The sequence below is a fragment of the Temnothorax curvispinosus genome, unplaced genomic scaffold (assembly GCF_003070985.1).
Source record: "Temnothorax curvispinosus isolate PA1 unplaced genomic scaffold, ASM307098v1 QBEX01008587.1, whole genome shotgun sequence".
Classification (NCBI taxonomy): Eukaryota; Metazoa; Arthropoda; class Insecta; order Hymenoptera; family Formicidae; genus Temnothorax; species Temnothorax curvispinosus.
In genome coordinates, this window is record NW_020218367.1 from 147,287 (window position 1) to 173,595 (window position 26,309).

General features: G+C 37.7%; 1 protein-coding gene across 4 annotated transcripts; it reads right to left on the minus strand.

The window, feature by feature from the left end:
• Positions 1-827: 827 nt before the first annotated feature.
• LOC112457996 (E3 ubiquitin-protein ligase UBR4) lies at positions 828-25,809 on the minus strand. Of its 4 annotated transcripts, none has more exons than XM_025021361.1 (40): positions 25,665-25,809; positions 25,380-25,477; positions 24,409-24,860; positions 23,672-24,196; positions 23,291-23,454; positions 22,734-22,971; positions 22,527-22,644; positions 21,520-21,677; positions 20,808-20,976; positions 20,445-20,671; positions 20,224-20,347; positions 19,772-19,998; positions 19,156-19,365; positions 14,344-18,852; positions 14,103-14,260; positions 13,845-13,988; positions 13,715-13,747; positions 13,121-13,322; positions 12,859-13,048; positions 12,404-12,787; positions 11,814-12,268; positions 11,584-11,697; positions 11,245-11,457; positions 9,665-9,841; positions 9,410-9,584; positions 9,175-9,325; positions 8,633-8,861; positions 8,400-8,549; positions 8,011-8,313; positions 7,690-7,916; positions 5,801-7,568; positions 5,564-5,725; positions 3,921-5,330; positions 3,451-3,846; positions 3,225-3,359; positions 2,796-3,137; positions 2,126-2,580; positions 1,657-1,981; positions 1,409-1,568; positions 828-1,242 (listed from the first exon to the last, which is right to left on the minus strand). In XM_025021361.1, exons 1-40 carry the CDS (start codon positions 25,784-25,786, stop codon positions 1,178-1,180), a joined length of 15,864 nt encoding a protein of 5,287 aa, XP_024877129.1. In that variant the 5' UTR covers positions 25,787-25,809; the 3' UTR covers positions 828-1,177. The 4 variants fall into 4 exon arrangements, with proteins under 4 accessions (XP_024877129.1, XP_024877128.1, XP_024877130.1 ...); XM_025021360.1 differs by having other exon boundaries at positions 13,715-13,762; XM_025021362.1 differs by lacking the exon at positions 13,715-13,747.
• Between the last annotated feature and the right edge of the window lie 500 nt (positions 25,810-26,309).

Here is a 26,309-nt window from a genome sequence, read left to right on the forward strand (position 1 = left end):
AATGGGCTAAATTTGTATCACAATCTGAATTGTGGCTTAAGTGTGCGACCACTGGTACATTTACCTTACGTAATAATTTAAGGATCTGCTATTTATCAATTTGTAAAAGTGCGTACCTATTTGTAAGCAAGTCACCGTCACACGACGGCATTCGTAACTCATCACCTGCCGTTGCTCTCTTGTAGATAACATCCTTATCGTTATTATTGCACTGTATTATTATCATGCTATTGATACTATTATTTTCTTACTATTATTATAAATGTGCAAATCGAATTTAACATGGACGTATTTGTGCAGCGTATATCTATCTCCAAGTTGAGCGAAAGCAAACTCGGCATTTTGATACTCTTTTTTCTACACACGATCGGTTCCACTGCCAAAAAATAATATCGCGCCGCGATGGCGAATTTAATAACTAATATTCGAGAACGAAAACTTTGTTATAAAATGAAATTGTACGCGCAAAACCAATTTTTTGAGAAAACGGAGGCTATACAATGTAGACAATAGTGTTAACAATAGTATTATATATCTTAGCGGTAACGTCATTAATCATATAGAAATTAATAGCGAGCGAAGAAACATTTATACAAATGATCGTGCGTCGTCACTGATCGTACACCATTCCTATACAATGTATCGTAACAGTATTTGCTATTATATTAATGGTAGTAAACAGAAAAAACTGTTAGTACAAAATAGTATTTTAACGATTTTTTATTTATCCCATTCCAATGATTCCCAATGATTACTCTTAGGAACGTGCACATTACCCACAGGATATTGATTATGGTAATAAATAATTTTAAAAAGATCAATATATATATATATATATTTAAACACTTTTATTTAGTTGCACTTTATTAAAGCATAAGTTTTTTTTCCATATACACAACTGTCTACAAGTAAAGATTTATAGCAGCGATGAAGAATAATTTATAGTAATCTATATCTTTCATCACTATGTATAACGCAATATTCACCCTGAACAGTTCCGTTCTGTGTCGGACATATATCACGTCGAATCTCAATTTTTAATTATTAGGACACAAAAAACCTCTCGATATAAAAGTCTTGAAAAGGATTATATTGATTGGGCGAGAGAAGAGAAAGAAAAATCGATTCGCCGGTAACAATAATGCAGTAAGCTACACAATGAGAATTTCCCGTATCTTCAAGCAAGGCGTCGCAGGACATCAGTAAAGTACAGAGTGGGATTCCTTATATCTTCTAATAAGCCTGCAATGTGAAATATTTACATCTTAATCAGATCGAACAAAGACGAATAATTGAAGAATTTAAACAAGAATGAAGTTGATAGTTTATAAGAGATTCGCTTAAGAAGAATCATGAAAACTTTTCAGTTTGTTAATTAATGAGCTTTTCGATTTCTTATAAAACCTACCAACAATATCGCAAAACTCGTCGAATGATGTGCACGGTAATAATTCATCGCGGTACGATGAAAGCACGCGTTCCGAGGCTTTTAGCATGGCTTCGTCATTGTGCCTGATGTATTCAGCCAGAACCGAAGGCCATTGGTCGTCGGATAAAACATTTACTTTCTGTAAGCGTAAACAGCATAATTTAGACATAAATACATGTAATTGTCGTATTGATATGCAATTAAAAATTATTGAAGTTACTCCCTACCTTGAAGAAGTTTACATAAATAGAATCCACTAGACCGAAGAAGATTAGAATGCTTTTGTAAATAGCGTAATCCTTGAGGCTTGGTTCCATAATGGTCTTCGTAGTGGCTGAAGGAGACACGTAACGTTGATGTGCGAGGACGAGTAATCGATTGAGGTGTGTAAGTCTATGCGATTTCCAACGAGCGGGTGTAAGTAAAAGTAACGAAAGTGTGCACTGATACAATGGACCCTCCGCTTCGTAACAGCTGTCGAGCCACGCCGAGCCTGACGGTACTTCGAGATAATTCATTAAAGCTTTATCCTCTCTGGTTGCCGATCGCGTTCTGCAAAAACAAACACGAATTTGTAATATCGGCAATACAACTTTTGTATTAGCTTCCTGTTTTTATTTCCAGTTTTGTAATCGTCGAGTCTTCTTTCTCTTTATTACTTAACGTATTCCTAATATGTTATAAAAATATACTTACGTATTAACAACATACAGAGCCATGTGTATTAAATACGGCACTATGTGCATATTTGATTGGGGACCTCCACCTCCGGTGTCCTCGTGGAAACTCTTTTCTTGAGCAAATCGCAGAAGAAGCAGCTTCAGATCATGAACGGTCGATGAGTAAGATATATCGCGGTGACTAGTGCATTCTTGCAGGTAGGTATTGTGCCTAGCTAAACAGCTGGCGAATGCAGACTCCGGAACCTGCGGGCCCCACAACGGCAGTAGTCCATTGCATTTCGTATTAGCGTTCTGTAACGCCGCGCTTTCCCATTCATCTCTGGCGCGTGCCAAACGCACTGCAGACATATGGCAGTCCACGTGGACCACGTTGAAATGTGTGACAGTCGTGTAGCCCACAGTTTTTCGTTGCTTTGTTTCAAATTCTTCTACGTTGCAGCGCTTTGTGAATGTATAAACGCCCAACACCTGTGGTAAAACAATGATAAAGAACGTGATGAGATTAAATAAAGAAAATATGCAGGAAAATATTTAACACTTCTAATAATATAAAATACATAATGCTAATATATTGTCGCTAATAGAAATCAATTCTAAATTTCCTAAAATACAACATTGAATGTCCACGTGCTCCCAAATTTAAGATACATAACGAAAAGGACAGGAGATAGAAGATATATTACCAGATTTGGTTTAAACTTGTATCCTTCGCGACAGATAACACAGATCAGTCCAGTCTCATCGCCCAGGTCTTCCATCTGTTGAAGAATCGTTCCGCTGGCGGTGACCTGGCCCTTATCATTCGTTTGCATACCAAGCGCGCCCAATTGTCTCTCACGCATCGCCATAGCTAAGCGTTTCTTCTCGCTACGCGTGTGCTGACGGGCTTCTTCAATGAGTTCAGCTACTCGTTTATTGGTGCATAACGCTTCTAACAAATTTTCCGCTAGTGAGCCAACGTGTTCATTTGAAGACACTTGTTCCAGCCGATGGATGATGCTAATAGTTACTTGCGAGACTGTCAACTATAACAAAATAAAAGAACAACAAATTATTTTAACGTCATTTACTAATGAAAGGATTATAAAGATAGAATATATTATCTGCATTACCTGAGTCGGGTCATGATCTGTAGCTAATCCTGTGAGAAATCGTAGAATATACTTCAGAGCTGGTTTAGATATGAACTCCTTCAGCTCGTCGCTATCTGTGCGTAACAGCGTGGGTTTAACGCATGGGGCGTGCACCTGCAAAAACATAAGAAAACATTCATTAAATTTATATATAATATTCATATATAACGTATTTATATTCTACTTGAATGGCTTTATTACTTACGGTAATATACTCAAAGGCATCTTTCACTATGCCCATGCTTATGATATAATCTTTCAGCGTATTACCAATGGCATTTCGTTCAATGCCTTGAGTGAGTATGCAGAACAATTCTAGCTTCTGCTCATCCTCGGGCGTGTGTTCGAAATCGAACTTATAAAAGTTCAATACAGGTTTGAAGTAATCACACAGGAGTGCCATTTTCTCTTTATTGCCGTAAGTCAACGCCGCCAAGACTCTCGCGAGATGTGCGAGCACGCTAGCACTTTGCCTGACTGCCGTGGACTGCGTACACGACAAGAGCGCCTTGATATGCTCCGGACCACCGAGAGTGCGCGAAAATGCTTCGAATGCACTGAACGGTTGCGATGCCGCGTTCGTCAGTATTGTTTCCATAATCTAAAAACAACGTCAAACATTCACATGTTGCTCATAATGTGAATAAAGAATATTTTCTTTGCCATTATACTTACGTCCAATAATTGCTCGGTAATTTTTGCTTGAGAATTTTCCGATTCTGTTGCGAGACAACGTTGGAGAACATCCAAAAATACAGTTACAGCTCCCAATTCGGGTTTGCTTAGAACCTCTTGGTTCTTCTTGACCTTCACGCATAATCTAAACAACTTCAATAGCACTTGAAGAAGAGGTCTTGCACGATTCACGTCGTGTATCGCCGCCAATCTATCCAACATAACTTGAAGACCGCCACAATCTGCTAATACATTTGCCATTTTATAAACTTCCTCATTGTTCACCTCCTGCTCGCTATTGGCGTTCAAAGTTTCGACAAATTCTTCGGTTGCATCTCCAAGCAAGCCACGCATACGATATATTACGCGCATGGCATCGCATTCGCCACCTTCCAACACCCAAATCTTTTTATAAACCTCTTTAACAGGAAGATCCAGACTGATAATTTTGTTATTAACAAGAAGTTCCATTCCGTTATCGTCCTCCAAAAGTGCAACTAACTCGCAATCTTGACAAATCTTATTTTTGACATCTCTCATAAGTGGACCAAGGCCAGGTTCTAAGCTGCTATAAGGATTTCCTAACATTCTTCCTTGCAAGAAATCTTCTTGCTGTGGATCTTTCTCAAGCGTCAAGAAAAATTCTCCGATGTCGTTTTCTTCCGGGTAGATAATCGAACACAATCTTTCAAATATGAACACTGGAGTACGAACATCTTGAGGATTCTGTTTTTGTATCGTTTCAACGCAAATTGCCATAAATGCCTTAGTTTCCTCTTCGGTACCGGTAGTCATTTCCTCTAAAAGTTCCAACAGCTTCTCCTGCGTATCATCGATCAGTCTAGTACGCTGAACAACTAGTCTCCTAAGTGAGAGATAACCGTTTAGCACCGCGCCGACCAGTCGGCCTTTATATTGCTGCTTGATATTCTCCTGTTCCAAGAAAGTCGCCAAAAGTTCCGTGAGCATCTTCAACGAGTATCCCTGAGCCAAATCGCTAGTCAACGTAGTCTCCTCTAGCCTGTGCAATTCCTCTATTTCTCGGGTCAAGAGTTCCGCTAATAAAGTCATTACACCGCGTATTGCCAGGAATTGCTTCCAAGGCGACTGTCTGATTAAACTTTGATACAACGTGAGGAACTCGGTGCTGCTCTCGCCGGCAGTACGTAACTCTTCCAAGTAACACGTCAGCAAGACAAGAACCTCCTTTTTCCTCTCTATGCCTTGGCATAGGCTCTCGATCATGTTACAAGCGACTTGCCGTGCCAGACGAGAACTGGGATTAAAGAGAACTTCTTTCAACCAGGCACCGTCTGACAACCTCAGCGGTTGAACGCCTTGATGCCTCATGCAACGCTGATGCCACCTGTGCCCGTATTTTTCCATCAGATACAATACGCGAGCTTCCTCCTAAAAACAAAGAGTCACGAAGGGAAACAATAAGTCAAAATTGCTAGTTTTTTATTACTCTAAGTTTACTATTCTTGAAATTTTATTAGTCTAAAATTTCTAGCTTTCTATTATCTTTTCGTGATAAATATCACATATAATATATCATATATAATTGTACAAGTATTACGACTTTTTAATTGTTTTACTTTTATTGATTCAAATTAATTTACTCGTTTTATTTTGCAACCAACCTTTTTAAGAGGTTTAGCTGCAGATGGTTCCGTTTTCTTAGCCGGTATGCGGCGAAGCCATTCGGAATACGAATGCTTGGGATCACCGCTGATCCATTTACCCACATCAATACTGACGTCTTCCGGTGGCTGTACAGTCGCCAGAGACTCGATAGTTTTATCCTGAAATCAAAATCATGTGAAAAAATATACATTATATACATTACAGAGGAGAGCTACGTTCGGTTGGATGCTTACTTTATTTTTCTTCGACACCGGTTGATCAGGTTTGATAAGACCTTGAAGAATTTTCAGACACGGCAATATGATGCTTTCCATTACGACGGGACTTTTCGACTCTTTGCAAGCCATTAAAAATAGCTGCATTACGCATCGCAATTTCTGTTCCCAGCACGAGTCCTCCTTTTGCACGAGTGCCGCGAGAAGAGCCATTTCGTGTCGTACGGCGACCGAGAGATTAGGGGTGGCGACTCGTCCGCGAAGTGTCAGCGTGATTCGATTAGTTAGAAGCGAGCATATCTCTTTGGTCGACTGGGCGTTATCTCTCGTGACAAGGCACAGCAGCTGTCGCACGTCCTCTTGCATCTGTACCGTACCCTTTCGCAAGTTGTGCTCCACGAGCTCTTGTATTAGTCCTTGTTTGCACAGAACATCTCTGGCTACACTCTTGGTGGCTAATGCGCGTAACAGTATCAGGCAGTGCTCCGTTGCGGCAGACGCACATCCGTAACAGCGTCCAACCGGCGAAACTATTGTCTCGTCCTTCGTGACGTCGTTCGCACTGGACGTACCGTAGGACGACTGCAAACTAACTTGGCCACGTTGATTTCTATCATACGCAACGAGCTCCCTGCGACAGGCTAGAACGCGTTGGATAATCTTGCTGAGCTCCTCGAAGGAAGTCTTGCACTCGCCGCAGTATCTTTGAGCAAGTAGCTGAATCGCTCTGTTCACCTGAGTACTGCCAGATACCTGTATACCATCTTCCAATCCTCGATCCAAACGATGCTCCGATATCTTAACGAGAAGCATTTCCAGTGTAGGTTTATTAGATATCAAAGTTTTATATACTCGATCCGCCTTCTCTAGTAGAGTATTGATGGTCGCCACTGTCTTCTTCCGATCGTCGTCGTTTTCTATTGGATCAACGGCACAGCACGGTCTGCCGGTCAGGGTGTAATCGAACTTAGCGTATTTGCAGAATCCGCACGCGTGACATAAGAACGGATCTTTCTCGTCGTAATTAATCGCTCGGCACTTGTGACATTGGAACACGTTTTCGCCGCAGTTCGCGCATATCCCAGGATTCGCTGGCACGCTAGCGGAACATCGCGGGCACTGCAACGTCTCGGACGAGGCTTGTATATTCTCGTAGAAATCGGCATACTCAATCATGAGATTGCAAGCTACTATCGGCAGCGGGAATTCCATCTTGACCTCCGTCTGCCCCTGGGCAAGCGTAATCTTCTTCGCCTTGTGCCACATAGCCGGTTTGTTCTTCAATTCTACGACAGCCTGCACTGACCGATTGTTGTAGTAAACGTTGATGGTACGTACCATCTTCGTTCTCTTCAGATCGCCTATACGGAGAGTGATGCGACTGATGGTGTGACTGCCGACTAGCTTCACGATCTGTGTCGTCGTTGTAAATTTGGAATCCACTTTAATCGACGACAGCTTGATCGTTGCCATTGGCACTTCGGGATTGTTGCATACGAGACAAGGTTCACTCTCCAAGTAATAGCCGTCCAATTCAACGAACTGTGCCAGATTAACGTAAAGATTCGCGTTAGGATGTCGCGCGAGTAACTGATTCTGCGCGTGTAAAACGGCAACCGCCTGCTCCATGTACGTGTGCATCTTCTTTCCAGCATGTGGCGTTTTCAAACAGAAGTAACCAAGTAAATCGACAAACTGTGCTGCTTTTCTGCCATAAGCTGGAACCAGAGGCCACAAACGCCATAGAAGATCCAGCAAAACTTCTTGATCTGTCGGTCCACAATTTCTAGAATAAAAAAAATTTTTATATTCCTTATTGCACATAATATTTTATATTTACATCTATTTCACTTTCATTTTGTTTAATAATTAATTAAACTTTTTGAATAATAAAATTGATAACTTACTTGTAAATTGCTAGTATAAGAGAATGTGCCTGCAAACGAACGTTCGTATTGTTCGTTTCGAGGAGGAAAGTTTGTATAAACTTCATCAATAATGTAGGATGCACTTGCTTTTGAATTTGTTCGACTAGAGTCAAACATTGTGCCTCTTCGAATTTTGCCTCCGTATCAGAATCTTCCGATTTTTCACGTTCACGCCTCTCTTTCGTACCAGTCGTAGATTTCGATTCCTAATTTAAATTTATATAAATATTAACGTGCATCGGAAAAAAATTTTCGTATAATAATTCGATTGTATAATCGGATATATTGCGTTATATTTACCTTTGTCTTAGAATCCTTCGCTTCTTTAGACTTATTATTTGAACAAATAGCGCATTGCAACAACTGAAGCACTGTAGGGCTCACACCTTCGTCCAAGAGCGTCGATATGGCGAAGAGGTACGACAGAACTGTGTTCTGTTTTAAGCAGAATCGTTGCCAGTTTCCTGTGCGACTGGTAGCAATTTCCACGCAGCATTTGAGATGTTCGATCAATTCCACCAAGGAGTCGTACGGTAGATTGATAGAATGCGGACGAGCGTGCGGCGGATCGTAACCGCCGGTAGTACAACACTGTTGTACGGACTACGAACAAAAATTTAATAATTCAAGCTCAGTTTACAACACTATTTTTACTTAATAAAAGAGAATATCAAATTATAAAATCACACCTGCACGTGAGATATGAGGGCGTGAAGATCCCGTAACTGTCTGTATTTCTCCTTATTACCGCATATGAAGAGCAGCAATTTACGCACTTGTCGTCTGACGAACGGCGTTTGATACGACATCATGTATTCACAAAGATAGAAATACCATGGCTGCACAAATTAAAAAGAAATGATTAATTGTCTATTTTTGCAAACAAGGAAAGAGCTATCATTAGAAAGCTATTGGCAATCACCTGTTCGAATGCAGGTTGCACCACAGTACTTTCCGCGTACTTGTGCACCTGATACGGCAACCGCAGTACCATTTCCGTCAATAATTGGGGATAGGGCTCAAATACGTCACCAGCATGGCCCTTAACATATTGCCGCAGAAAGAACGGTGACATATCCGGAGGCGATGTAGTAAGATGTTCCTTGAGTAATTGGCCTCCGATCATAGTACCGGACTCCTCTGTATTGGTGCTAATAAACAGAATATATTCATGAAATTAAGATTACGCCTAGCTCCCCATATGAAAGCTCGTAATCGATAAACTCGTAATCGACGAATCCTCAATTTCGACCCTCGTCTTATGTATGCCTCGGTTTTATAAGATTCAATTATATAAGATTTTAATTAATTAAAAAGTGTGAGTAAAAAAGTATGAGATAAATAATCTCGAAAACCCATATTTCGATAAGATTAAAATGATTGATAGTCGTGAAATATTGATGTCGTTACCACAAATAATACTATTTAGACTACTGAAACATGTCGAGGCTAAAATAAACTTACGTTTTCCAATAATCAAGTAAGGCCTGTAATAACGTTAGACAATAGTCGATAATACCAGCTTTGCTCAATATCGCAGCAGTAGTTTGTGACACAAAGTTTGGATTATCCGAGGGAGTCTTCGCGGCATATTTCGAGCGAGACATAAGAACGCCTGAGAAAATAATAATAAATCAATGATAATATGTACAACATATTAATATAAACCTATAATTGAGATAGAAAATTATTCACTTACTTAGTAAGCGCATGATAACCAAATGAACTTCCCTCTTGTTGCTACGTTCGCATATGTTGTTTATATCAGGCTTGTCCATCTCCAACTCTTTCACGAGCATTTGTAACAAACGTTCTACGCACGCTTTGTCTCTTTCCTCTTGACCATCAAGATCAGCGGTCAACATTAACACAACCTGGTAGGAAATAAAAGCTTTAAGACTATCTTTCTATTTAATTTTCATGAAATACGACCAGTAATATTATAAAACAATACCTGCATAAATGGAATGGCAAGCACTCCTCGAACATTTGTTAAATTAGGCACAAATTGCGTAAATCTGTCCAACAATAAAAGCCGTATAGCATGTAGTTTCACAGTAATCTCGCCAGTTGTGTCACTTTCCTGCTCAACGCCCTGTTCTTGCTCGGCACCTTCTTCTTGCTCAGTAGTCTATCATGGTGACAAACACAATCATTCATAAATATAAAACATTTTTGTATGACTCATTTGATTGATTTCACGATTTCTCATGTCAGAACTACTGGAATTCTATTGTCAACTTTAGACAGAACTGATAAAATAATAGATATGCATTGAAATGATACATTTTGAATGTATAAGAAAATGCAGATATGTACAAAAAAAATTTATTATTAATACATGTGCAATATGATTACTTAGTCATAAGCTTCTTGATAAAATAATGAATAATATACTATTAGAGTCCCAAATAAAGCGACTTAAACTTCGAAGTCTCAATGGAGTGCGGTTTATTTTTCACTCGATAAAACTTTCATTACTTATTTCAAATAATTTTAGTTTCTATAATTATCTATCCAGTCATTAAAAAATCTTCAACTGTTATTTTATATACAAAGCCAATGTTGGGATATACATGTTAAATTCTATATTCCATTCAGACTCCGATAATAAAACGGATTCAACGAAGTCTTATAGCACGTTATTAAAATGTTTAATAATGAAATATATTCAATCGTACACGATTTGATTTTTTTTAAGTTATATTTCTGTGGCAGTGTGGGTTAAAGGCAACTTTTGAGAACGGAGGCTCAAAACTTTAATTATTAAGAATTTAATCAAATAAATGTAATAAAGGAAAATTTCGTAAAGTCAATTTTGAATATAATGTAATATTAAAAGTGGACTTTATATATATTTTTATGACAATTTAATGCACACAAATAATTAAATTCAATTTAATTTTCTATAAGAAGAATAAATGCAATAAATTTCGTATGTGCATATGTTATGTATATGTTATGCATAAATTATGATATATTTTGGCTTTGATGATTTAACTATAAGGTCAATGACTATAATATACCTATAATCACTCTCTAAAAATTTTATGATTAATTTGTGAAACATACACAATGATATAATAAAATCTTCAAATAAAAACTTGTGATTTGATGAAGCTTTCGACATACACATGTGGACAAAATCTAAAAATTTTAACATGCGAAAAGAAAAAATTTGGTCGATTTAAACTACTAGATTGGAATTAGAGATTTCATAAAGATTTCAAAAAACTTCTTTTTTAAGATTGCTCATTAAAGATGAATTGTCAAGATATCAGAATGAACTAAATACTATCAAACTAAACCATCAGACTAATGTATCAGATGTATCAACAACAATAAATGATATCAGACAAAACGAAAAGAGAAAAATATTATATTATAAAGAGAAATAAAAATAATTTCTATATGTAATAATATATTGATATGTCACGCGCAAAATACGTCCATCATGCGCTGTCGCTGTTTCTCCTGCTTTCAAGAACGTAAGTCTGCTATGTAAACCTGTACTACAGAGTACACGGAACTTACAGTGAAAGTTGTCGGTACATCTAGAGTATTAGTTTCAGAGCGTGGCGCTTGATTGACTCCAATTCCAATCGGAGGCATAGCACTGTCGGGAGCATTGTCTCCGTACGCGGAGCTCCTGCCAGAAACATTATGCTCCCCTGTCATGCTGTCAACGGCGCTGCCTCCGCTATCGCTCCCACCGCTCTCGCTACCCTTGCTACCACCACTACCACCCTAACATAAAATGTGTCCCAAGCGTTACTACGATATGTGCAAATACTAAGACTCTGTTGATCCACGTTCGCATACTTTCGGTGAATAATAGCCAAGGCAGAATACGTATGCTAAGATGTAACTCACTTGTTCGGCTGGAGATGTCCGAAGAGTACTACCATCGGTGGCAGCGGTTGATCCCTCATCGTCAGAACCACCCGCGGAAGCGGTCGTATCAGAGTAATGTCCACCTTCTTGGGCCTAATTAAAAAAAAAATACCGTTCTCAATTATCAAATATAAAAAATCTAAGTATCAAATAAAATCTGGACGGCACGTATAAAGACAATTTATGAACTTTATACGGAGAAACATTACCTGAGCAGCATTTGGCACTTGGACCAATCCCTGCGCCGCTAAATTTTGCAAACTTTGCAATGTGGAGCCGCTTAGATTCTGAAGACTTTGTATACCCTGCAAATTAGGGAAGCCTTGCTGGAATCCTTGTCGCAGTGCTTGTAGATCAGCAGCTCCTTCGTGGTCTTGTAAACTCAGAGCTATCGCAAGTTCTACCATCGCTTCGTCATCAGCGTCTGGCGGCATATCGAGCAACTGCGGGAAATTACCCGCACCGAGCAGCGCTTCTAATGGATGATTAACTACCCTCGCGGCGGCCGAATTTTGATTGCCTTCGGCGCCGAGCATGACCGCCACTCTGTCCACTGCCTCGACAGCTTCGATGTCAAACTGCTGTTCCACATCGCGCTCTACGGTATCTTGAGATGCCTGTGATGGAACGGACGCGGATTTTTCTTCGGTTTCAGCAACTACACCTACAAAAATACCAATAATCATGAAAAAACGTATGATAAAATATATAATCGATCCACTAAATCTTTATCCCAAATTATCTTGAAAAGTTATGCGTATAATTCTGAGACATTTCTAAGACGTTTCCATTTCTATACCTGGAGTACTGCAGTTGGGCGGACTCGGAATATATACTCTTCTGCGTCTGTATCTAGGCCTGAGCACTCTGATTATCGCATGTTTGGCGCTAAAACTGATGGTGGTATCTGAAGACAGTAACAACTGCAGATACAATTTGGCGGCTATCGCGGTATTATTTTCGACGTCGCATATCGTGAAAGCGTGAATTATTTCGACGATTGCGTGAACCGTTCCTTCGGTGTGCGTAAGTCCCGGCACGACTACGGGAGCAAGTGCCATATTCTTCGGATACGCCATATGTAAAGACCACAGTATCTCCATTAATTGAATAACCAGATGTTGATTTACATCGGCCTTCGTGCTCGAACGAGCTTCTAGACGATCTTTCTCGAAAACGGGTACTGGAAACAAATGATTTCAATTATCACATGTTTTTCACATGTTAACAACGTCAATGATTTATAATACATACCGGTACTTTCGTCAATTGATTTATTCGCATATTGTTCAGCAAATTTCGCAAGATTATGCGGGCGGGAAACGGCAATAGCACGAACAATAAGTACAAGTCTGTAGAAGTTCTCCGCATCTATATCCGCAGGATCATTAGCTTCTCTCATTGATTTCAAAGACTCAAGTACATGCGATAACAATGCATGATCCTGAAAAACACGGAAAAAGATGTTAGAACACATATATAATTATTGAAATTATTAACGAATAATTGATCGTACCTTGTGAAGATGATAAGTCTGTTTAGTGCTGTGAAGAGCAGCTAACAAAGCTGTCGTATGCATTTGCACTGATGGTGGAGTTGGTAATATTAATAACCGTGATGCGACGTCGATGGCTGTAGCTTTCAGTGAGGTTTTGTTGTCATCGTGCGAGGATAAGATAAATGAAGATTCCAAGACTTCAAGAACGCTGGATATCATCCTGTAATTAAAAATAATTTTTTAAATGTAATATTATTATATTTATATATGTATATATTATATTCATTAGTAAAATTGAGATAGACATATGTTACATTTACTGATTAATATAAAGTATCTATTTTTACATAAATTGAATAATTAGTATATATATACAAAATTGGTGATACGAACAACACACAAAAATGAATCAAGGAAATTTTAAATTGAACTTTTAATAAATCAGAATGCTTTCCCAATTTTATCAATCGAAGACAGTCAGAAACAAATTTTTCTTTCGTAAAAGCGGCCATTACTTATAAGTTGTTTATTATATATTATTAATTGGAGTAACACCAATATTGCCAAATCTACTCCTCTACTTTGTTTTTGCAATAATAAAATTATCCTTACCTTTCCATGTTAACCGAACTATCCTTTGCCGTTCTGATACAATATATGCTTGGATTAAAGAATACTTTCTTTATCAAATAATTAACTTATTTTATATACTTCATATATAAAAAAAAATATATAAACGTACTTGTTGATTGAAGACAACGGTGCAGAAACGATAGTATTGTCGGTTTCGTTATTGACTGTCGTCACTGGTGCGGATGTTGGTGGACAAGATTGAATTTCTTCTATTTCTTCAGGCCATCCAAATGCATCCTTGGTTTTACCATATCTTAATAAAAGGCAAAAAATCTAGTATAACTAATAGCAAGATTTACATTTATCTATATAAAATATTTTATGTTTTTGTTTAAAGAAGATACATTTGGTGATATTGTAGTCTTACATTTTGATAGAATCAACCATGATGACACCCTCTTGATCTTGAGATGGTCCAAAAGTGATTGTCAATTTTTTATCAGCTTGGAGACTTTCTTCCCTCGTTAAAGGTATGTCGAACCACCGGCTCCTAGTTAGCGTAGTCCGAATACTTCTACCAAATACCTTTACAAATACAATAATTAAAGTTAGGTAAATTTAAAAAAGCTAAAGTCTTCACATACTGCAATAGACATATTTCAACTCACCTCGACGTACAGAGGTGCCTTTTGAATATCTTGATTGCCGAAGAGAACTCTTATTCCCGTCATTACTAAAATCACGTCGTTGTTCGTAACTTCCACATTGAAGCCCATAGATTTCGTAGAAACCACGTACATTCCGGTGGTATTTAAACGATGCTTGATCTGCGCGACATTATAAATCTGCAGTAGATCGTTACCACCGAACTCGACATCGTTCATCACTTGACAATGTTCGAAGAAGTCAATGGGAAATGTGATAGATCCTGATGGTTTTCCCATTTTATTAGCTTTCTTCTTCCGCGTCGGTTTGATGCCGGAAGTAGTGCTAATCGGCTGCACAGTGGACGACATCCAAAATCCGGTTTGCTCCATACCGGCCATGTAGATCCTCAAGCTTCCGTCTTCGCACAATAGTATCAGAGTCGTGCGGTGCTCGGCGTTCGAACTGGGATGTCGAATCGCGACCATGTCCATGATCTTTGCCTTCGCGGGCATAATTTTGATCTCCTGTATCATAATTGTATCGGGCTTAATCATCAATATCACTGGATTATTACTGGTCTGCAAGATGGAGCAGACCAATCCGGGATGATTCGCCACCTCGCTCCATTGGCACAACGGTTGCGGCTGATTATTGTTGGATTTATTACCGTTCGTTTTGTTACTGGCGAGATTAATTTGAAATACCACCGTAATGTCAGAGTCCATATGCTTCAGCGGCGCTATGAAGCTCTTGCCGCAAACATAACTGAAGAATAGCAACTGCAGAGCGTGAGAATAGTAAATGGAAACACCTCCACCACCTACTTGACCAGTGTCTTTTATTTCCGGATGATAAACGTCTAGCGTGTTTGTCACGTAGAAAGCACCGTGCTTGGCTTGGCTCTCCTCATCCATTACTTGACTGTAGATATATCCGGCAGATGACATAAGTAACATGTGGAACGTACCGTCTTCTGCATGCATAAAAGTGCAATCTCTTATCTTTCCTGTCGGTACAAGGAAATAGTATTGCGGACTTAAGGCGTCCTTTCCTAAGTCGTAAATTTTAACGAAGTCGGCGGTGACTAACGCCAACTGCGTCTGTGCGCCGGGAAGCCACAGCGCCTTAATAATGAAGTTCCCGCTTTCGAGCTGTGGATGTAATACCAGATGATCGGACACCGTTCCGGAACTGTTGAATGTAAGCACGTGACAATCCTTGAAGCCACAAACGGCTAAGAAATCCTCGTTCCATTGATTTCCAGTGACCGAGAGAACAGTGAAGGGTACCGGTGCCGATGCGAGCCTCGTCAGAGTTAATTTTCTTTTAGAGGAATCAGCTTGCTTCAATAATGCGCTAAGTTGCAGCACGGTTATCTTGCCCTTCTCGTGTGAGACAGCTAAGTGCTGTCGCTTACCATGCGGAGATGACAGACAACACATGGCGACACGTCGTATCATATGAGCGGACAGTAACTGTCTGATCGTTTGACCCTGATCTCCCGAATAATTCATTCTAACATTTTCAAACGCGCCCTCCTGGGATCCCAAGGTTGGCAACATAAGCTGATCCGTATGCTCGAACTTCTTGTCAAGTGTGTGTAAGCGTTTAAGTGCCAATTGGGCTCGCGCGTGACAACCAACCGGTGAATATCGTTGGCAAGACGAATCCACCGCGGGTACCAACACGCGCATCAAGTCCACCAATGAAGATACCAATCCACTCTTCGATAGTTGAGAATATATCCAATCCTTAGACGATTCTAATTGCTTCGCTAAATACGTTTGTCTCTGAGTGTCGCGTCCACTTCTCTCATGCTTGTCGTACAAATGCACAGGGCTGGATGCTCTTCGGCGCAAGCTACTCGTGAGAAGCAGGTTGCTTTCCGCGGGTGCGCCAGCATTGTTGTACGGCATGTTACTGACTACTTGATGTTCCGAACTCTGCGGGCTACGCTTCGTCAGCGCTTGGCACGATCCATCGTCCTTGGCACCACAGTCGCAGAAGAAATTTCCATATTTGGCGTACGTGACATCGTGGCCACGATGACAGACTCGTGCGCATACCGTGCAAACTCCGACTCCATCGACCATGTTACACGTATGACAGTGATACCAATGCTGATTCATAAACTCCTTTTGCGTGATCGTGAAAGTGCACAGTTTGTTACAGAGACTATCCTCGTCCGAATCTTCAGCCGCGCTATCATCATCGTCATGCGGAATTTCATCCACCCAATCGCTATCGTTCACGTCGTTATTCGGTACCGCACCCTCCCACGGTGGGCTAATGGCTCGATCTTGAGATTGCGCCTGCTGCGGACAAATCGCGCCCACTATGTCGGCTATGTAGTTCAATATACAGCAATCCGCTTCAATGTACGGCGATGGCTTGTCGAAGGACTGCGGATCCTTGTTCATTATCTGCTCCTTGCAGAGCTCGACCCATTCAATTGCAGCTTTGAACAGCAATGTGTGTCCTTTTTCTAGTCCAGCGTCAGCTAATGTAGACATAATGTGCATTAAGTGTACAAACCGATTGCCTTCGATGGTAGGAGATAAAATATGGTACGTCAGTGGTATGAGAACTTGAAGAATTTTTATCGAGACGTTCGCACTAAAATTGCTTTTATCTTTCACTATGTAATTTGTAAGTGCCCGCAAGAAACGACTGTTCTCATGAATTGTAAGCTGCTCGTCGTTACTAGTTATTACAGGCTGATTGCTGGAATTATCGGAAATTGCCCATTGAGCTTGTTCGTTATTAGATGCGTTATTTCTTTCATCTGGCTTCTGACTATCCTCTGATGTGCCGGAAACAGTTACCAATGTATTCGCAGTGCCAGCTGTGGGCGTTGGTATATTCGTTGTAGAAATAGTCGCCGGTACGTTTGTTACTCCCAATATAACGTGTCTTAACCATGTTTGTAGTTTCTCATCTTCAACATTAGCAAAACTAGCCACCGAATTGCAGAGACGATCAAGGGATCCGTCACCCGGTTTCTCAGTCGTTCTGAATAACGCGGTGAAAAACTGGAAAACGTACGTGCTAAACTGCGGCGAAGCTTGAGGTGACGTTATAGACAGTAAGATGGATACAAGACTACGATTTGAGTCGGGCGCGAAGAACAAGTCTAAAGCTTTACATCCAAGAGGCTTTTCCAATAATCGCTCCCAATATTTTATACACTGATCCAAGATATCCTCATCAATAACAACTTTAATAGATCCATCTGTATTATCGGTGTATTCGATTATCAGATTGTAAGTATGATTTAACACAAACAAATGTTCTCGCAAGAGCCGCGCCTCATTATCATTATCCTGTCCTAATAATTTAGTCAGAGTGTTGGTAGCCATCTCTCGTAGATAGTCAGTACGAGCATCCATTGACAACGAAATGAGAATATCCACGGCTTGAGAATGTACGTCGGATTGTGGTTCCGGGGCTGTTGCAGAAGTGATGTATTCCATCATAAATGAGACCAAGCAATACAGCAAATTCTTCAATGACGGATTAATAGAGAAAGTTGGATGTTCAGATAAGGAACTGACGTGATAATTCACCGTAGTAAAAATGTAACTCTCTGCTGGTATTATATCGTTTGCATATGTATTCCAAGGCACAGGAGCAAACGCGATACTCTTCCACTTGTCCAGGGCGGATTTAACGCAACTCGGTAAAAATGAAACTAATGACGATTCCGTTTCCCAATTTGCACCTGCCATTGATAAAATGTTGTCCAGAATCAAATAATCTCGCATACCATATTTCCTATGTTCTTCGACAGATTCAAACGTATGGTACAATATGTTAGATCGGCATGATAATAGAATAGCATCTGTCAACGATAAAATATGCGGTAGGATCTCGATTATCATTTTAGTCCTGTTTGAAGGCGTGGAATCCGCATTCTGTGTACTCTTGGAAGTTTCAATATTCTCAGTAGAGTTTTTCGATATACTTTCATCCATAAGAACTTGCAGCTTTCCTACAACTGCAGCCAGTATACATAACGAACCAAGTTTTGGCAATGATGCTTTTGGCATTATTTTGTCAGTAGCATTATATTCGGGTTTAAGCGAAATGATACAATTCTTTGCGAGGGTAACGTCATATTTAAGAGAGTTTACGGTGGATGATACTGTTTTTAACAAATTTTCCGCATACTGCGTATACATTCCTTGCTTCACTAAACAGTCTTTCATCCAACCGGTAAAAGTTTTATACGCAGCTCTGGGCCCCCATATCAACGAGTGAAGCAGCATAGGTCCAGCAGGTATCTCCTCACCAAGAGCCAGTTTATTCATATAAGGAGTTGAGGGAGGCAACATCAATAATAATTCCCAACATATTGAAAAGCAATACTGAATTGCACATAGTCCAGTAAATGTAATTTTTTCCTTATTATCAGCACTGCCTTTTCTGTGCATATCAGTTTGATTGAGTACGTTTAGGATATCGATCAATGCATCAACCAAGAGAGGATATTTCATTTTATCGGGAGTGCCCAAAATAAAGTTGCAGGCCTGTAAAGCATAATAAATATATTTTACATTATATAAAACTTTGCAAGACTATTTACAATTAGATAAAAGATTTCAACTCGTTATACATAGAATATAATCACAAAAGTTGAATATTTGAAAGAAAATTTTACTATATGAATTAATTAGATTTTTATTATCGTAAAAATTATTAAAAGAAACGCATAAAAACTTTTGGTTGTAAATTAAAATAGATAAATATTGGTAAATATAATTTTAATCAAAAAGTATTTCTATAAAACATCGTGTTTCTTCTACAATAATTAATCCACATGCAAAACGTACCAATCCATCCAACTTCGGTGCGTCCTGGTTATTAAAATCTGTTCTTGATAAATTATAAAAACGTGGTTTCATTGAGAATTCATCTTGTGAACCATATTTACGATAATTATCTTCTATTTCTACCCATGGAGTAAAAGCCCTGGCAGTCTGTTTATTTCCCTCTTTTGTATCGCATACTAAACTTGTCGCAGAAAATAGATTCCATTGCACCTGTATAAAAAAAAAAAGAAAAGATGGACATAAATAATTATTACTTTGAAGAAATTAAAATAATTAATCGTAATTAATATAATAAATATGTACAAGATGTTTACTACCACCCAGGCGGTACTTTTGCACTGGTGGCCCTGGTATCTTGCATCACAATGAGATTACATTGAGATAATAATTTTTCTTTAGCATTTAATAAATTTGTGTCATTACCAAATCATAATAAAATATTGCAGATAGTAAATTACTAAATAAATTAAAATAAGTTAAAATATGTTAAATATTTTAACTTATTTTTTATAATAATTTACTTTGCAATATAAAGTAACGACAATCGACATATATATATAATGCAGTTCATAGAATTGATAAACAAATATGGTAATAGAATATATAAATGTCTTACTTGTTCAAGCAATACCGGATGCGCATCATACAGATGCTTCATCATGTATTCAAGTAATAATAATAGTCGCGATAAGTGCAACAATTGAGAATCTTTCATTGGCGTTTTGACTGCTTCGCTGCAACGCACTGCACCACTTCCAGTTACAAGTAATACAGATTTCTTTTGCATTAAATTCAGAGAATGAAATAGGAAGAGAACCAACTGGGCATGTTCGACGTTTAAATCTGCAAACATATATTAATAATTAATGTTCTAGCAATAAATAAAATATTTTGGATGTTACATATATTTAAAAATTTAGCTACATTAACAATTACGTATATCGGAGAAACGAATACATAAATAAGCACACATAAATGAGCCAGTTAATGCAATAAAGAAAAAATTATATTATAGCTTTAAAACATATGTATATATAAAATCGTTGAGATAAATTTGCTATATTCTACCTTCATTTTCAGCTTCATATGTTGTTTGAGGATTGCATACATTCTCAACCATAGTTGTTACTAACCGATGCCATATACTTATACACGCAGCTTCTCTTTCTAATTGCGGTTTCAACAGCAACACCTAATTATAAAAAAAAGAAATATAATATATGCTAGAAATTAGGTATTGATTATCCTAAAGAATTTTAATACAACTGCAGCGTCATTAAATAACGCACCTGTGCCAGTACGCTGAGAGTTCGTGGATACACTTGAAGAGGCCACGTGGTAGAGCTACTGCTTTCTGTAGACCAAGGACTCACTCCCAAATGTTGAAGCAAAGTATTTTGCAGAGATTCACTTAGTGTATTCCATGCGAGTAAGTTGTGAGTGTAACGACTTAAGGCTTGAGAAAATTCCGAATACATAGCGCCCAACGTAGCACCATAAAATGCAGAAATTGTGCCTAAAAGTGCAACTTTGTATTACAATACTATGCTTTTAATGCAAAATGCAAAAGAAATTTAAAATGTAATATGAAGTGTGAAAGCAAATGTTGAAATATAAAAGATACCAAAAATATAATAACTATATAAATTTACCTGTTTCTGTTCTAGCTGTTTCGTGATCTAGATCTCTTATAATTGCCGCCAATATTACCATTTGTTGCTCAACTAAGCCATTAACCACATATTCACGAACGTACGTACTTCTGCTACCAATTAAGTGCTTATTCATAAATTGAAATATTTTTGTTGCAAGTGAAATGTACTGTAAGAAAAAAAGAAAATCAATAATTAACTCATTTGCTACAAAATTTACATCAATTATAAATATTAATATCTAACATATATATGCAAATACATAAATAACATATCCATATTAATCAAAAAATAAATATTGGACTCTCGAAATTACAAAAAACTGATAAAGGATGGCTATGAGAGTCAGATCATTGGAAGATCCAAATTGAATTACAGAAAACAATTTTTACATATATTAATTTGATAGTCAATGTCGTTTTTGGATCTTCCAATCTTGAAACTCACCGAACAAGAGGGGAGAATGGGAGCAATTATTAATTTGTAATTTTTGTTTGTACACCTCGTTGAAAATGGCTCAATCCCGATCCGAAACGTACGAATATATACACAGTTAAATAAATAAGTGAATTGGATCTTTTACGCACCGATAACTGCGTCTGACTCTCATAGCCATCCTTTATCAGTATATCCATATTAGATATTTATATTATCTTTTATGTCAAAATATTTTTATAAATTTTAGAAAATAATTATAACTATAGAAACATACACCATGGGGCTCTCGATTATCAGGAACAATGGTGGTAATGGTAGTGCGTTCCGCACTTGCTTCGTTATTTGTTTCTTTATTAGCATTTGTTGAAGTCTCGTCCGATGGAGCAATAGTTTCCTCAAACCATAATCCTAAAATAGGTTCGCTGTCCTCCTCTGCCGACATAATAGTTTGTTCTATACATATAGCGAATACATATCAGTATACTAATCAAATTACCAATATGTATACAAAGTATTTCTTAAAGAGGGCCCACTAATTACTTAGCGCTATTCCTAATTAAAAGTTGAATCGGAAAGTCTTGAATCATTTTTTTTTCTATAATGCTTAATAAAGTAATTATTAAATAAGGTCAATCCAATCAGTGCTGTCCTAGCCGGACGTACGTCAGTGAGCCCTGCATCTGGTAGTATGCATGAGCACACACTGCCAGGCACGTATATTACTGACATACGCCCGGCTAGAGAATGGCACTAATTGGATTAACTTTATCAATAATTAATGCTTTATTAAGCAATATAAAAAAAAATGGTTCAAGACTTTCCGATTCAACTTTTGATAAAGAATAGCGCTGCATAATTAGCACTCTTTAAAAAAACACCTTGTATATTAATGTAAGCATCTTGAAGCTGCATCCAAGTGTATATATTGTGTACAATATACATTTACACAAACTACTTCAAAATTAATTTGCACACATCGACTATAGCATGTATTAATATTCAGAAAATTCGGAAAATTAACATAATTTTTTTTATGTGTATTCCATAAAATAAAATAATAGAACACATTGAATAGCATCTATATATTTTAAGCATTTCTGTTACTGGCAACAATAAAAGAAATATTACATAAAAAAATAAAGACTATTTTAATTTGTGTGGCACGTATATATAAATTCTAAATATATATCTCTTATGACCTCATTTTACTATTAAAAAACAATTTATATACTGAGCGTATATAAATATAGTACATTATATTGAATAAATTTGAAATATTACCCTCATCAGTGGAGTTCTCCGAGCAACTCAAAAGATCTTCATAGTATGTAGTAGAATCAGACTGACTCAATGCATCTCCTTCTAAAGGATGTTTTTGTACTCTTTTCAATGTACATGCCTGCGGTAAATAAAATATACATCAAAAATAAAATATCACATTATCAGTGTTTTAATATTAGTACAAATGCATATAAAATAATCCAATACCTTTCTGTAACTAATAGTAGCCAGATAAAATAGCAGATGATTCAATGGCACTGCTTGTAGGAACGTTACTGCTCTTTGCAATGCTGTAGCGGTAGACAAGATATCCAGTGGCGCTGGTTCAGGAACTGCCACAACCACATCGGAATTGGCTTCAATCGATACATCTTCCAGAAGCGCGCTCATTAAATTCAGTGCATGTGATGCTAATGCCACTGATAATACGCCAAATCCTTGTTGCCTAATTATATAAAAATATGTTACATTATTAAAATAAGACGTATGTGTTGACTATTAAAATTACAACATTGGAAAAAAAATGTCATATTTGAACAAAATTTGCAGGATGAATAAATCACGGTAGAATATGAAAATTATTATGAGCACGACACATATGGAAATAATCATGATCTAATGTCATGTATCATGTGATATCTTGATGTTACAATTTTAATGGCCAGGACCATACAAAAAAAATACAAAATGTAATTTCAGGATAGTCTTTACAATTAAACTTCAAAGTAAGATATGATAATATATATAAAAAATGTAATAATTACACTTTCATAAGATTTACACGTCCACTTCCATCACGAGCTTTACTTGGTGATTTTCCCTTTTCTTCTTTTCCTTTATCTGCAGCACTAAAACTGCTCACAGTTAATTGCGCTTGCAATCCAGCGACTAGAAGCCATACTCCAATAAGTAAATGATTTTGCAGAATCTGGTATAAGAGTAAAAAAAGGTATAATTAGGTAATAATAAGGTAATTACATAGCTATATAAAAAAATAAGATCAATATATGTCTATAAACAAATTGATATTAAAATTATAAAATGATGAATTAATGTAAATACTCAAAATTATAATAGATATTATAAAGTAAACAAAATATAATTTTTGCAATATCAAAGAGAAAGATCTCGTAGAAATTACTCACATGTCCTCCTGCACGCGTGCTATTTTTAATAACATTTGATACTTGGCCAAATATTTCTAAACTCTTCTCAACAACCGTAATTGCTAAAGTATCGTACTCCTCATCAGTAGTTTTTGCATTCTGATTGGTTTGACTATTTGCTGCAGTATTTGTACTACATTTAGGTGATACTGCATTTGTTATGCCAACTATGCTTGACGCTGTTGCATTCGCGATTGAACAATACAGACAAGACATAGTCAGCAGCGACAATTTTTCCAACTTTTGTGGTGTCAAAGGTTCAAGTATCGGGAGTGATATCACATTATGTACAATATTAATATCACTAACGACAGAGTGTAAACTGTGCCTTATTGTATGCGCTTCTGAGGTATTCGCTGGTAAGCTGAATCCTTTTTTAGATAAATAAGCTTGATACTTTCTGGTATAACGTGACAAGTGCAGGAGATTTAAACACATATCCAACAACGTATCACCTGCTCCCATATTCTGCAATGTGCTTATGTTGTTTGCAATAAACATCATCTGTAACATAATAAATCATTGCTCTTTTAGTTTTAAATTCATTCATTCCACTAAAATACTACAATTTTAACAACAATTATGATTACATATGTACAATAAAGCATGTAATGACCATCAAAAATGTCAAATTTATCAAAAATAACGAAATTATAAAGCAAAGAAAATATATCTTGCTTATCGTTAGTCACAAAGAAACAGTTATATTTACAAACCTTAGTGTCAGAATGTGTCTCGCCTGCAGCGGTATTAGTATTTTTGTTCGTACTATCCATAGAACTTTCATTAGTGAGAATTGAAGATGATGAAAAATCTTGCAACGGCATTGTCAACTGCTCGAGAATACTGGTGGACAAGTCGCAACGAGACCGCATAGATTCTTTGACAGATTGCTGAGCGGACTCCTTTTCTTTTCCACCTGACAAAACTGTTACGTAAGGCGGTACTTTCGAATTTTTTATTACAGAAACAAGAGCAATTTCTTCCGCAGACGTAAGTAAAGATTGTCCTGTGCATAGCGCACGTATCGGGAGTAGTAACTGCTTCGTAGTCAAAACCGTCGATGCGGTATCTCCAGATTGCGCTTGTTGTTGTGACAACTTGTCCACAAGATAAGTAAGCAGCACTTTGCATGCTTGACAAACAATAGGTATTTGACTTTTGGCAACTGAAAAGGACGTTTTGTAAGATTAGATATGTATTTATATCCAACATATATAAACAAGCCTATACATTGGAACTCTCAAGTATTTCGAATTATTTCAAGTTGTTTCTTCAAGATCGTCTTAAGAGACATATAAAGTGAAGAAAAACAGAAAAAGAGAAAAGAAAAATAAAACATTCTTAGATCTCTTAGGTAAAATACTTAGGTAACTCACCTAAAATATCTATGAATATTTTACCCAAGTTATTTAATGTTATTTATCCAAAAATATTATGCCTAATTGTAAGTTATTAAGTGTTTTATTAGCTAAATATATTTTATCTACCCATAAGGACAAATATTCCACAAATAAAAGTATCTGTATTCTTCTTTTCTATTTTTCTTTATACGTCTCTCATGGCAGTCTTGGAATAACAAAATAATTGGGAGCACTTCAGAATTTTAAATAAATGTACATGTATGTTTAAAATAAAAACGTTTTCTGGCGTAGTCATTCGCACGCGGATGCGCGCTGTTACTTACACGTATTTGCGCAACCGCTAATACAATCCGCCGACAAGGCAGCGACCGCCGTGTAAAAAGTATCGTATTGATCCTCGTGGGAGACAAATTTGTTTTCGCTGCAAGAAAACAGAAGCAAAGAGGACGGGTGTTAGTGCCGGACGGAATAAAAGGTCGGATTGAATTCGGATCCGCGGTGACAGGCGGACTACCATTTCTGTTCCGCCGAAGGGGAACGTGCTTTTTTTGCGCCGAGAGGAGCGCGGTTAAACACGGCCGCCGGGATCCGCGACGAATCGCACCTACCTTTTAACGATGCTCTTTACGAGATCGATAACGTCATTTTTATTAAACGAACGCGGCGATATCCCCAATATCGGCTTCATCACCGTGGGCCACTCATCGTGACCACCACTCTTCGCCGCCATTTTCGATACTGAACAATACTTGGAAAGCTTCGTTAAGTTTTCGTTCTCATCCTCTGTATTATGTCGCCGACAGCGGCCACTCATTGGCGCTTTCCGATGAAGCTGATATTACGGAAAGCGCAGGTCTGTTCTTTGTGGCTGTCAGGCCACGTTGCACTTTCTGTATTTAAAATTCAAAGAAAATTTTATATTTTTGTGTATCTATGAATATAATAAAATATCGCATCGCTTATAATAATAGCGTGCCAATAGAATTAATTAATCTGTGCATTACGTTCACAAATTAGACGTTGGAAGTAAAAAAAAAAGAAAGATAAAACGGTACAAGAAGTTCAGCAGTTTATACATGAACATCATCAATATAGGGCCTGTTTTCTATTGCTGAACCTGGCTGCATTAGTTCGGAATTTCTTTTTTTACTCCACATTGGAAGAAAGAAGATAAACTTTGAACTAGCCGTAGTTCAACAATAGAAAACAGTATGTATTAATTAATAAGTTTGTTCTTTAATTGCGAGCTGCAC

Bases quoted from the DNA above. Each gene is read 5' to 3' on its own strand.
- LOC112457996 (XM_025021360.1), bottom strand. From the start codon at position 25,786: ATGGCGGCGAAGAGTGGTGGTCACGATGAGTGGCCCACGGTGATGAAG. The intron at 11,698-11,813 runs GTAATGTTTCTC...TTTTTTAATTAG, and splicing joins AAGTGCCAAATGCTGCTCAG to GCCCAAGAAGGTGGACATTA. The intron at 7,917-8,010 runs GTAAATATAACG...AATTTAAATTAG, and splicing joins CGAAGGATTCTAAGACAAAG to GAATCGAAATCTACGACTGG.